The following is a 14,835-nucleotide window of genomic DNA, read 5'->3' on the forward strand; positions in this document are numbered from 1 at the left end:
TTTATGCACAGACACAGTTGAATGATGAGTAAAACCTATTTGGAGATAAATGCTCTAACGTTTTTAAGTAAGACAACTGCCTTTTTAGTAATGTTTAAACAATCTAAGACAAATCTAAAGAGGTTTATGATTTAAACAGTCTATTTATTTCAAAACATTGTTTCAAAGTGTCATAAATGCTCACGTTAATGGACACTGTTACTTGAAATTTATATTTACACGTGGTGCTATGTGGGTGACACTATGTTTACATGTAATTTTTGAAAACACCAAATAAAAATATATATATATATATATATATATATATATATATACATTAAATGATTATTAAAAAAACATTTAAATTACACTAAAATGTCTAATAGTGTGGCTAACCCATGCATTTACTACATATCCATAAAGATGCAGTAGTTGGTAACATGACTAGATATACGTAGCAGTATCAGCTAGAATAGAATGTCATGTGTATTTTTTGTTTATTGAACTACAAAGGACACCAAAGCGAGAGGTAAAAAAATATACACATAGCACCATAGATCGAGACATATTGAACTACGAATCTAGTATACACAGCTCAAACCTTTGGCTAAATTGAGATAGATATATTTATAACCTTTAGATGACCTCAGGTTGAAATATTACCATTTCTTCGACTAATTTATCATTTTGTTGCCAGCAGCTTTGTGAACATGTAAATATCAGAACAGAGAGGAAGTGTAGATGTGGTAGTGTTATATTACTTGGGAAAATGAATAAGGTATTTGCGAAGCCAGGAACAAGTTGTATTTCACAGATGAGTCTTGATCCGCAGCGCATACAATTGTTTGGCCTACATGGAGAATTCGATGCATTTTCTGATACTGGCAATGGGGCTCCAAGGAGAGGGAGAGCGTTACGGGAATATCTGAAAATTTAACTTGTTTTTAGTGTCACATAAATATGTTGAGCTTAAATATTTACAGAAATTTATATGGTTACATTAGAATTGCCTAAGGTAGGATTGCGACTTAAAAAAAAATCGATTGGAAAATAGTCGATTATCTTCTTTTAAAAATAAATCGATTAGCAAGAAATCGATTTTATTGTCAAATTTTAATCAATCAGTGAAATAATCGATTTATATGAAAAAGTGTTTTTTAGGTCGCCCTATAACTATAATAATGGATGATATATTTATTGCTAAACAAAATAGATTTACTATTTTTTTTTCCAAAAAATCGATTTTTCATGCTTCGGATAAATAATCTATTATTTTTCCGCAATCCTCATCCTGCTACCACCGGCAATCTTACGTAGGGTGTTTACCAAGACGCGGTCTGAATTTCAGGACACGTCTGCTCCAGTGGCTATCAGCCCTGCGACACAGGTGACTAGCCGACTCCGACTTCAACTTGCTAGATATGTGGGCTATGTCGATCACTTTCGTTCTTTCGAGGATAGTCTCATTTCTGATCCTATATTTAAGAGACCTCAAACATTATTCATCATCATTTCAGCCTAACGCAGTCCACTGCTGGACATAGACCTCCACAAGTTCGCGCCAAAAATGGCGCGAATGTGTATTGCCCATGGTCACCACCCTGGGCAGGCGGGTTAGTGGCCACAGGGCTGGCTTTGTCGCACTGAAGACACTGCTGCTCGTCTTTGGCCTGTGTATTTCAAAGCCAGCAGTTGGATGGTTATCCCGCCATCTGTCGGCTTTTTAAGTTCCAAGGTGGTAGTGGAACTGTGTTATCCCTGCCCTGAGATTCTTCATTGCCGTAAACACAGCAACTTCAAGCATAGCCAATTCCATTGCACGTTGAGCGACTTTAAGCTTGCGGACTAGTCACCTCGTCAGTGTCGACGTCTCGGCACGGTATGTTAAAACAGGTAGGACGCACTGCTCAAAGACTTTTGTCTTTAATACTTGTGGAACCTACGAAGTGAATACTCAACGATATTGACAACACTAAAATAATTGTTTTGAGCTTTCTAGCAAGTATAAATACCGTAGAATCTGTGTAGGATGCCAATGTAAACGTGTAAGAAAGGCGTGGAACAGCTTGTCACCGTGTAAAGGGTTCGCATCCTCATATGCTTCGTCCTCGGTCGGCGCTCCTGATACACGATCAGCCACACTGCCTACTTCTATTTCTAAAACATTTAAAAGTATTATTATTTAAAAACTATGGATGAGTTAAGGTTTATTCAAACTGCAATTACTTTTTGTGAAAGAACGTAATGCAACACGACGACATCACCACATAGTATAAAACAAAGTCGCTTTCTCTGTCCCTATGTCCCTATGTATGCTTAAATCTTTAAAAATACGCAACGGATTTTGATGTAGTTTTTTTTAAATAGATAAGAGTGATTGAAGAGGAAGGTTTATATGTATAATAATATCCATAAATAGTGGAGAAGTACTGTTATTTTTGAGGTTTCTAATGTGATGTCGTAAATAACTACATTTTTTCCGCTTACATTGCAAACGCAGCCTGAACCCTACGAGTACACATTGAAAAAGTCTACAGAAAGCTCCGCTATGGTATATGTCTATCTCTTATGGGTATCCCACAATAACATTTTTTGTCAATTATTTTTTACGAGAAATAATGGCTAATTTTCAAAGCGATTTTAACTAATACAGCATTAATCCTTATCTAATTAAATACCTTAAATACAATGTTGATTTAATATAGATCTACTCGTATATGGCCCTTTACAGCATATGATTTAAATTAATATTTTCGAAGATATTACAGATTTAAAAATTGCGCTACGTAGCGTTTGCGGCGTTTCGGGCCGGCTTTTACTCTAAAGTTAACGCGTGCAGGCCACGGGTAGTAATGAATAAATCAAAACTACTGGATCGATTTTATTAATTTTTTCAGTGAATGACATAGGCTATAATTATATTTTATACCCGTGCGAAGCCGAAGCGGGTCGATAGTTATTTATAATTCTATATTACATAAATAGATTATTGTTATATAGCAGACTAAATTCATCAACAATAAATAACTTGTTTTTTCTATCTGACGTAGTCTAATATCTAAGTTTTTCACAAAAAATAATTGCACCTTTCGAAAAACAAATATTTAAAATACAACCAAATTTCTTAATTTTCGCGACAAAATAAAAAGAAATTACATTTTGTTATTATGATTAATAGAATAAGTTTTGTATTAAATATTTTAGTAAGAGAAATTTAATATATATATTAATAAAAAATTATACTCTTGACTGGATCAAATATTACCATTATCTCTTTTGTATTTGTTGAGTAATTCAGTGATTTTATCGTCATCATACGACGCCTTGTTCCACTCTTCCTCCACATATATATATTTGGAAACGAATTGCAAAGGGCCATTTAAAAGGCGAGTTCGAATGTCCGCTGATAGTTCTGCTGTCTGTTATATAAAAAATTGTTTTAAAATACATTGTACAAAATGTTTATTTTATTTAATGTTGTAAGCAAGTCAATTTTCAAATAAGATTTTTTATTAATTTTAAAATAAAGATAAAAACCACCAATATAGGGCTTTAACGGCTTTCGTGAAAGACAACACATATTGCAACAGAGCATACATAAATCATCACCTTATAGCATGTCTAGTTCTATATAATGTGTAACTAACCTGGTTGAAAAGAGATACCATATTGTTCATCGGCGCGGTGGGCGTCTCAGCTATGACAAGACCAGATTCATCTTCCTCTTCTAATTCCGCTGCTGGTATCGGAGCTCCGACTTCACCGACTGCACCTGAAATAGGTTATTTAACTAATTATTGCAGATGCTACTACAGGCATGTCATTTATGATTTTCGTGTACTTTTTTTATTTCGGTTACTTTCGTTGTCCCGCGGATAGTCTCATTTCTCATCCTATCTTTGAGTGAAATCATAAGCATAGCCCGTCCCATTGCACATTGAGCGATTTTTAATGGACCAGTTCTTTCGTCAGTGTCCATGTCTCGGCTACGTATGTTAACACAGGCAGTACGCATGACTCGAAGACTTTCGTCTTCAAGCATTGCGGAATCTCCGAACTGAAGACTAGACAAAGTCTGCTAAACGTTGCCCAAGCCCAGCCCAACCGAATTCTCCTATCGGTTTCCTTCTTGAAGTTGTTGCGGCCTAGTGGATGGAAAGGAGTGGAAGGAGTGGTATGGCCTAGGTAAATATTATCCTGAACAACTTCGAGAAGGGTACCATCGACCGATAGCTCAATATGAATTCATACTGAGACCGACTCGTCGGGAGGACTCGTTTAGTCCGCCCAGCTTTTGGACTAGCTCATAGTGGATGCCTTGTCCCCGCCCGATCCAACGTCTTAAAGACATCCTCTAGAGCAGTGGCAAACAGTTTCGGCGACATTAGATCACCCTGTGTTACCCCGCGACGAAGGGAAATGGGTTTCGCTCGCTGGTCATGGATATGGACGGTCATTGTTGCCGCTTCGTACATACATCTCAGCACCTCGATATATCGCCAATCGATATGATATCTCTGTAGAGAACCCAAGATAGCTCAGATCTCGACAGTCTACAAATACCATACACAGCGGCTGATTATACTCTTCAGTTGTTTGTACATCGTCTGGCCATAAATACTGTTACAATTAAAAATAAACAAAATACTACATTTAAAATTTGGAATCTATCATTTTTATATGATTGTTAATTCTGTTTACTCATTTTAGCGCCAATACAACGTAAAATATTTTGATAAATTAAAATGGAGTGGGGTGATAAAGACAACCGAATCGCAGTGATTGCATTACACAAAGTAGGTATGGAGTCAAATACAATTTTTAAAATTATCCATACGCTTGGTATAGTTCGCGTCATGTAAAAAGGACGCTGGCCTTGAAGCTGCGCAGAGCGGGCGCGGGCGGGCGCGTTTATCACGTGTCGCATGCTTGCCGGTGTGCTATTGGTTGGACAGTTCAGTTTTACATAGAGAAGTGAGAAAAATTATTTATAACATATAATTCGCGTCACGTAAAAAGAACGCTGGCTATCAAAATGTGCAAATGTGATTTACAGTGTTGCCAACTCTTGAAAAAACTTTTTCGTACTGTCCATTTTTTGGAACAGTCTTATTTGGTAAACAAACCACTGTCAATCATAATTCACGTTTTTTTCCGCATTTATCACTCACTTTCACAACACATTAGCATACGGACACTTGTAAAACACCATTTACTATTTATTTCACTAAAAAACAAATATCAATTTATCATTTTAAACACATAAAAACTATTAAAATACGAATATCGAGAGTACATATAATTAATATTTTTGAATACATTTCAATAACTAAAAAATTTGTTATTACTTTTGTTTAAAAAAAAATGTAATTTTGTAAAGTGATAATTATTATACTTATTTAGTCCGAATTATTCGCACTGGTATTTCTATTATTTTTAATGTATCTACCAATAACCATTATAGGAAGCCGCGAGTGAAAGCCTAATTAAAAAATAAAACAGTAGTACTTTTGTGCGCGAGTATACCCATGCGCAAACGCACCCTCTCCATTTTCCTTCAGCGTTCTTTTTACATGATGCGAACTATAATAGTCAAATGTTTGTGTACTGGGCTATTGAAAGGTACAATGAAACCTCGTTTGTTTGTGACAGAATAACTGGCTGTCCACTTAGTGTTCGTACGAAAAAGGCGATCAAAGCAGTAAGGGAAATGATTCGAAGATTTCCTGTCCTAAAGCAAAAGATTTTATCTAGGAAATGAAGATAGCACCTAGAACCATGTCGCGTATTTTAAAAGATGACTTAGTACTTGCAGCCTAAAAGAGATGAACTAGTCAATTCTTAACTGATAATTAAAAAAAAAATATTGGGTGGTAAAATCAAGATAATGACATAAGCGGTACGCAAAGGGAGGTACCTGCTGAAAATTCCAAATAAAAAACAATGATTTGTATGGGAAGTTATTGTAAACTATTGTGTTTGAAACAGGGATTCCAAAATTTTTAAACAATTTTCATACAATTTTTATCTGTTTTTATCTTAGCTATCTAGATCCAGATAACTCTATCTGGAATCCAAAGAGTAGCTGACTTAAAAAAGTTTTAACTAGTTAAAAATCCCATATATTAATATCAGATTTGACTAGCTCGTTGGCTAGTTGCCCTGCTTTCTATGCCACAGGTTGCGGGTTGGATTCCCGTCTGATTCTAGGTGTAATATTTGTATTTAAAAAAATAATTTCAATGTATATTTATCAAAAAAAAAAAGAAAATTGTAATAACAGTCAGCTGTTATACAGGCATTAAGTTGCTTACCTTAGGAACAGACGACCGTGTGTATACGACAAGTATAAGATATCTATAATATATATAAACGCGAAAGGTCATTCATCACGAAATCTCCGAAACTATAACACCTACAAACTTGAAATTTGGCAGGTAGGTTTATAGGAAGTAGACATCCGCTAAGAACGGATTTTACGAAACTCAACCCCTAAGGGGGTAAAATGGGGGTTGGAAGTTTGTATGAGAGTCCCATGTTTTTGACGTAAGAGACTTGAAATTTAAAATGTATGCTCTATAGATGGTAACAAGGTGTTCAAATAATGTATCTTTAGAAATCAACTCCCTTTTGGGGTTAAAACGGGGGATGTTACGTTGACTCACTAATCACGAAATCTCCGAAACTATAATGCTTACAAACTTGAAATTTAGCTGGTAGGCTCCTTATAAGGCGTAATCTATTGCTAAGAATGGATGTGACGAAACTCGACCCCTAAAACGGGGGTTGGAAGTTTGTATGAAAGTCCCATGTTTTTGAAGTAAGAGACTTGAAATTTAAAATGTATGCTCTATAGATGGTAACAAGGTGCACAAATAATGTTTCTTAGAAATCAACTCCCTTTTGGGGTTAAAACGGGGGATGTCACGTTGACCCGCTCATCACGAAATCTCCGAAACTATAACAGCTACAAATTTGACATTTGGCAGGTAGGTTCCATATAAAGCGTAGTCATATGCTAAGAACTGATTTAACGTAACTCGACCCTTAAAGGGGTAAAACGGGGGTTGGAACTTTGTATGAAAGTCCTATGTTTTTGAAGTAAGAGATTTGAAATTTAAAATGTATGTATAGATAGTAAAAAGGTATCCAAATAATGTATCTTTAGAAATCAACTCCTTTTTGGGGTTAAAACGGGGGATCGTAGGTTGACTCACTGATCACGAAATCTCCGAAACTATAACACCTACAAACTTGAAATTTAGCAGGTAGGCTCCTTATAGAACGTAAATTATTGTTAAGAATGGATTTTACGAAACTCAACCCCTAAGAGGGTAAATTGGGGGTTAGAAGTTTGTATAAAAGTCCTATGTCTATGAAGTTATGAAGTAAGAGACTTGAAATTTAAAATGTATGCTCTATATATGGTGAGAAGGTGTCAAAATAATGTATCTTTAGAAATCAACTCCTTTTTGGGGTTAAAACGGGGGATGGTAGGTTGACTCACTCATCACGAAATCTCCGAAACTATAACAGCTACAAACTTGAAATTTGGTAAGTAGGTTCTTTATAGGGTGTAAACATCCGCTAAGAACGAATTTTACGAAATTCGACCCCTAAGGCAATAAAACGGGGGTTGGAAGTTTGTATAAAAGTCCTATGTTTTTGAAGTAAGAGACTTGAAATTTAAAATGTATGCTCTATAGATGGTGAGAAGGTGTTCAAATAATGAAACTTTAGAAATCAACTCCCTTTTGGGGTTAAAACGGGGGATGGTAGGTTGAGTCACGCATCACGAAATCTCCGAAACTATAACAGCTATTACCTTGAAATTTGGCAAATATGTTCCTTATAGGGCGTAAACATCCACTGAGAACGGATTTTACGAAACTCGACCCCTAAGGGAATAAAACGGGGGTTGGAAGTTTTGTATAAAAGTGCTATGTTTTTGAAGTAAGAGAGTTGAAATTTAAAATGTATGCTCTATATATATATAGTGAGAAGGTGTTCAAATAATGCATCTTTAGAAATCAATTCCCTTTTAGGGTTAAAACGGGGTATGGTAAGTTGACTCACTCATCACGAAATCTCCGAAGGTATAACAGCACAAACTTCACATTTGGCAGGTAGGTTCCTTATAGAACGTAGATATTCGCTATGAACGGATTTTACGATACTCGATTCCTAAGGGGATAAAACGGGGGTTGGAAGTTTGTATGAAAGTCCTATGTTTTTGAAGTAAGAAACTTGAAGTTTAAAATGTGTGTTCTATAGATGGTAAGGAGGTGTCCAAATAATGTACCTTTAGAAACCGACTCCCTTTTGGGGATAAAACGGGGGATCGTAGGTTGATTCATTCATCACGAAATCTCCGAAACTATAATAGATACAAACTTGACATTTGGCAGGTAGGTTCCTTATAGGTCGTAGACATCCGCTAAGAACGAATTTTACGAAACTCGATCCCTAAGGGGTTGAACAGGGGTTGGAAGTTTGTATGAAAGTCCTATGTTTTTGAAGTAAGAGACTTGAAATTTAAAATGTGTGCTCTCACCATTTATAGAAATGGTGAGGAGGTGTCCAAATAATGCATTGTAATCTATATATATAAAAGAGAAAGGTCACTGACTCACTCATCACGAGAACTCAAAAACCGCTGGACGGTCCATCCATCCAGGATGTGCAAAGATGAAATTTTGCAGGGAGGTAGATTATAGTTAGTCGACGTCCGCTAAGAACGGACTGCGATATTCCACCACTAAGGTGGTTTAATTGGGGTTGATAGTTTGTATGAAACATATACAGCAGCTATAAGTTCGCCTGATAGGTTATTTATACTGCAGCCTGAAAATAAAACTAAAAATGTGGTATATAGAGAGGTATTATAAAATAACTATTAAATTATATTAAATTGTTTCTTTTAAATAGTTACTCGGTCTGATAAGCATTTCAAGTGACAGAAATAAAAAAATAATTTGCGTTAAGCATCTTAATAGTAATACATATCTTCATAACCACGCGGACGTAGTCGCGGGCAACAGTTAGTGTATTATAAAACAAAGTTCCCAAAAGCATTTGTGATCTTTCACCAATGGAGAGAGGGCTTCAAGAGAAAGGTTTACGGAACGGCTAAGCCGATTTTGATGAGAGTTTACTGGAAGTTTTCCGGGAAAACTTTGTGACACACTAAAATTCAACGCGGGCGAAGCCGCGGGCACAGCTAGTTTATTTATATAATTATTAGATACTAGCTCTACCCGCGATTTCGATCGCGTGGAATTTAACAAAAAAGTTATTCTTCAGTTTGCAGAGTTATAAAATAAATAAATTTCTACAACAAATTTAGGCTGTTACTTTTTATTAAATGAGCTATCTGCCAGTGAGTCCCGTCAAAATTGGCCCAGCCATTTCAGAAATTAGCCGGAACAACAGACAGACAAAAATTGTAATAAATGTTATTTTGGTATATGTACCGTGTATAGATCCATACACATTGAGTGAAAATCGTTTATTTTAATATTACAAACAGACACTCCAATTTATTTGTATAGATTTTGTATCTTAAATAATAAACAAATAAACGCCTTATACTCAAGGTGTGGAAACACACACAATACACAAGTACAAATGCCAGAGCACGGCAAACAATCGTATGTCCCATACTAATGTTAAAACATCTTACTTTTAATCGAAGAAATGGTGTTAGATTGTTCTAAAACAAACATATCCTTCACACAAAAGGTTAGCTATAATATAAAATTTCTACTAAACCATTGTTAAATAAAAACCACGAAAACAAATGGCGTGTATTATTGTTTTGTTTATTGCAGGTACACCCATTTATGAAGTTACACTTATATAGCACTCAAAGTGCAAGTTAACTTTAACAAACCCATTTTAGGTGGTGAAACTATGTTTTATGTCAGCAGTATTTTTTGAGATTTGTCACAGTAGAAATGCCAAAATGTTAACAGTATTAATAATATAAGCACAATATTGTGTTCTCCAGTTTATGTTACATTGGCGGAATCAACCGTGCTTCACTGGACCAATCAATGAATCACAATATTGTCAAATAATTTATTTATTAAAAAAAAAAAAGGAAATTACCTTGAATGGGCGACATATTAGCATTATTTGAATCAACTTGTAAATTCTCCAAAGCCTGTTCGACGGTTTCCAACTCAAATGAATTACTTTCGTCTTCTTCATCAGAATTTCTATCAAAAGAAGTAAAATATAATTAGTAGTTGTATAAGTGTAGTATTTTTCCATTTTACATAGTCTAGTTGCTTTTGAAGTGTAGATCTAGAAGGATGTAGCCACCTTGTCTCTTTCCACGGGTATCATTATAAATGCCTTGACTAAACTAATTGAATATCTGCTTGTTTATATTACTGACTTAATTTTACTTTCATTTTAATACTTGTTTAATTACTTATTTTTATAAATACATGGAAGCATTACTAAATAAAATACATAGAAAGAAAATAAAATGTTCTTAGTAAAACAATCATCGTTTATATTAGGTAGTTCACCTTTGTATGCTATTATTGTCGATGTTCATAACATTTCCATTTGACGAGTCCCCATTATCATTTCGTTCCCAGTCATCTGATCCTTGGCACCAGCTGTAGTTTGGTTCAGAGGTTGGCATCACTACAACTGCACTGGTTTTATTTGGCACATCTTGTATCTGACTTCTTACACAACACCAACTAGAAGTGTTTAAAATGATGATAAAATTTTAAAATTACCCTTAAATCTATTAATGTTACATTTTCATTAAGTATATAAATGTTACTGGTAAGTGTTGGTACACAATTTAGACTTATTTAAGAAAACAGAAACAAGTAGTTTTAGCTATATCTCTATGAAAAATAATGATACATCAGTAGTTATAATGTCTATGGAACATTCCACATGATAAACCTTACTGTTTAAATTGGAACTCAAGATTGTGTCTATAATGTATTTAAAAAGAAAATTACCATTCAGATTGTACCCAACAAGGTGGATTTATACAAGCAAAAAGATATAAAGTGCGATGATAAACCGAGCCTTCCAAGGGAGCGTAGCATTGTACTACGAGTAGTCGGTGTAAGCCACACAAAGGACACTTTGTAGGAAACTGTATGTTTTCTAATGGGGGCCAGTTCTGTAATAAAAATGTAAATTAAATACATTATGTTTGAATATCTTGTGTTTGATTTGAAAACATATCTTTTATATTTTATTGAAAAGTATACCTAAATATCTTTGTATTATAAAATCTTAAATTAGGATAACTTATAAAAGCAATTTATATTTTTTAGTCTACAAATATTATACATTAAAATGTATTCTTACAGGTTGTCCCCCAATTTTATTAATTGTATAGTTTAATTGTTGTTTATTTCTTTCACTGATTGTTTCTTCTTCATATCCAAGGTAGACTTTGCCTTTGTTTTTAGCCATTTTATTTTTTTATTGCGAAAATATGACTCATTTACAATTTTCACAAAATGTATAAGAAATTGATTTTTAAGAAAACAGAATGATACAACCGTCAACTTGTACGGTTAGTCTGACACTTGACATACGTCGCTCGAGTTCTGACACACACACGGTTCTGACAATTGAATTATTGAAGGTTCAGCAATTTCAGCATCCCATAACCATATCCTGTTCAACTGTCACAAGCTCCTTTGCCCTATCTATGATGTCCTTCCTTCTGAAATCCCCTGTCCTGTAAATATTGTTTGCTTATTAATGCTTGTATTTAGTTCTCATTGTACATTCTTGTGTATATATATATATATATATATATATATTAATCGTAATAGAATTAAATTGTAAATATATTTAGGTGATTGTTCTAGCATTGTGTAGCTGTAAATAAATTATTAACAATATTCTTGTTTATGTATATTATGTGCTTGTGTTGTTTTAGGGCTAATTATGTACAAAATCGGCCTCTAATTTTTGAGGCTAGGGGGGAGAAGGGTGAAGAAGAGGGAGGTGGGTTTTTTACCCTCCCCCTGGACAACTATTATCGTGTAAACCCCGCGATTACGGAGATATCGTGGTTTTAAATCGGAAAAAATTAACTCACCAACTTTGAGGTTAGAATAACGCTAGGCTCCGGCACTGCGGGAAGTGCAGCTCTTCCACCCTTGCGTGCGAAAGCACGCTCACTCATGCTCCGTTCCACAGCGGAGGCTCCGGCTTAACAAAAAAATAAAAACGCTAGGGGAAGGGCAGACCTCTTGGTCAAAATCTCTTGGTCCACGTGGATAGTGGGGTGCTCCGATTCGGTTTTGGGTATTTTTCGAATTTCTATACCTATATTCTAGCACGCAATGTTACTAATTTTATTAGAATATTATGTCTGACGCGTTATTTTGTTTAAAAGTGTCTATTTGTCAGTCGTTAAAGGTCAATTCGTATCGTATATTGATCTTGCAGTAGAGATCGTTTTTACGTACATTTGTTCGAAAATAACGTGTGAAAGTCGGGGAACGGAGCATGAGTGTACTTCGCGCAGCACCAGAGTTAAGGTAGAGTCAGAAATAACAAAAATTTAACCTCCCATAAATTAGAGGCCGGTTATGTACATTACAATTATAAAATATACCGCTATGTAGTGTTAATTTTTTGACGTTACCTGTTGTATTTATTTTTAAACGTTATCGTGATTACCGTTAAATTTTTTAACGGTAATTAGGTAACGACAACGTTTTTTTAACGTTAGGTTTTACCGGTAAATAGAATTGTAACGATAACGATGTCGTTACCTCTGACATCACTAACGATATTTAACGATACCTCTTCGACGTTGCCGCTCCATGCAAAAATTGTTCAACTCGATGGGCGGGAATTCTACACCGCGTATTACCGCGCGGAGGCCACAGCGCGTGGCATTAAATTACAACGTTATGCAATCGAATAAAAGAAAGTGTGCGTGTCAGCTCCGACGCACGACTGGAGTTTACTCCTTCAGATCGACTGTCTAAATAGGCACAAAAAAGGCTTACTAGTCTAAGAAAACGATTAATACAATATCAAATGGTAAATAAACGACTCAAACACTCGGAACCCAATAGGGTTCCCATAGAATTAGAGATAGCGTTAACTTTTGTTACGTAACATGGTCATTCGTTCAGTAGACTTTACTCCTCATATTTTATTCATACCGGGAGCCTTAGATGAAAATCGATTCTTGAGGAGTAAACTCCAACAAACTCTAAATGTGTACTTTAGAATTAAAATTTCTTTAATTCCATCTATATCTAATATATAAAGTTCTCGTGTCACAGTTTTCGTTGCCGTACTCCTCCGAAATGGCTTGACCGATTTTGATGAAATTTTTTGTGCTTATCCGGTATCTATGAGAATCGGCCAACATCTATTTTTCATCCCCATAAATGTTAGGGGTAGTCCACCCCTAAATTTTTATTTTTATTTTTTAGACAAAATTTTTAATTTCTATTTTTTTATGATACAACATTAAAAAATACATACAACCCTAAATTTTCACCCTTCTACCACCAACCCCTATTTTAAAATAGCGTTTAGCGGCAAGACAACGTTTGCCGGGTCAGCTAGTGTATATCTATATCTTTCTTTCATCTCGCCCGATCATACTTTTTGTAACGCTCTCGTCACGCATTTACTAGCTTACTCCTCAAGATAAGCTTGCGTACAAAAGTTTAACTTCAATAAATAATAGTAGTTACGAACTTCAATGTACTTAAGCCTTCAGTGTACGTATCCATAATTCGAACATCAATAATATAGGTTACTAGCCTGATGTCGAGCTCATAAGAGTATCGTCTGAGTGACAATAGTCATTTTATAATTTATTTATTTTTTATTGTTGTAATTCATAAAATATTTTGGCAATGATTCATAAATATATATGTATATAATCAAATATATTAATACGCTAAGGTTAAGTTATTTGAATCCCTTTTTAGAAAAGAGCTCACAATAACTCCACATAAATTATATATCATTTTATAAATAATTGCTTGCTCTACCGGCATCCACAACAAAAAAAAAAAATAAAAAAATTGCTTTTGTTTTTTCAAATTATTTAGTTATTAAAATTACATATGCGACGGCTTTAAGTTTGAAACAAAGTCAACATGATGACGGTAACCTGATGGTCGGTAAATTTTTTGTTCAGTTTCAAATCAACTACGTGAGTTGTAAATACTTTTTGTAATTTTGTAAAGTGATTATTATTACACTTATTTAGTACGAATTATTCTCACGGGTATAACTATTAATAAATAATAGACTTCTTAAGTACTTGAGGAAGACTTTCCGTCGACGTCATGAAAAAGTTTAAATATTTGAAAAAAACTAAAAAAAAAATTGGTGAAATGCGAATGTCTCATTCCTTTCGACCCTATCTCCTCCCATTGACATAAATTGATAAAGCCAGCCCTGCGGTCACCAACCGTGCCCAGCGTGGTGACATTAAAGTTCACGTATGAGTATTGTACATATAGATACTTTATTAAATATGTAACAAACAGTTCGATCGTTTGCATTGCATTTTGCAGTTCGCGCCAGAAATTTCGGCTCTCAATTTCCGGCAGCTTAATTATTCCCGGCTACGGCAGCGGTAACGGTAACAGCGGGGTAGAGGATACTAGGAATTATTGGGTTACGGGAGGTTACACCAACCAACATACACCTGGCGACATTTAATGGACACACTCTATGTTTGGACCGTCGCCTCACCGAACTTGAAGTAGAACTAAGTCACATTAAGTGAAATCTACTTCGCTTCTCGCTTCGCACGGATTAAATTTTTTTTCTTATAAAAAGTATCCTATGGTACTTCTAAAACATCCAAGAATATGC

At 35.0% G+C, this 14,835-nt stretch overlaps 1 protein-coding gene across 1 annotated transcript; it reads right to left on the bottom strand.

Annotated features, from left to right (window-relative positions):
• Positions 1-612: 612 nt before the first annotated feature.
• LOC123657884 (programmed cell death protein 2-like) lies at positions 613-11,548 on the bottom strand. Its single transcript, XM_045593376.1, has 8 exons — positions 11,329-11,548; positions 10,971-11,137; positions 10,518-10,697; positions 10,090-10,199; positions 3,627-3,751; positions 3,245-3,398; positions 1,992-2,136; positions 613-904 (listed from the first exon to the last, which is right to left on the bottom strand). Exons 1-8 carry the CDS (start codon positions 11,434-11,436, stop codon positions 616-618), a joined length of 1,278 nt encoding a protein of 425 aa, XP_045449332.1. The 5' UTR covers positions 11,437-11,548; the 3' UTR covers positions 613-615.
• Positions 11,549-14,835: the final 3,287 nt, after the last annotated feature.

This window comes from Melitaea cinxia, chromosome 11, assembly GCF_905220565.1.
Source record: "Melitaea cinxia chromosome 11, ilMelCinx1.1, whole genome shotgun sequence".
NCBI classification, from domain to species: Eukaryota; Metazoa; Arthropoda; class Insecta; order Lepidoptera; family Nymphalidae; genus Melitaea; species Melitaea cinxia.

Coding starts and splice junctions, on each gene's coding strand:
- LOC123657884 (XM_045593376.1), bottom strand. CDS start 11,436: ATGGCTAAAAACAAAGGCAAAGTCTACCTTGGATATGAAGAAGAAACA. Junction 11,138..11,328: donor ATAAAATTGGGGGACAACCT/GTAAGAATACAT, acceptor TTTTTATTACAG/AACTGGCCCCCATTAGAAAA. Junction 2,137..3,244: donor CAAATACAAAAGAGATAATG/GTAATATTTGAT, acceptor TAAATGTTTTAG/AAATAGAAGTAGGCAGTGTG.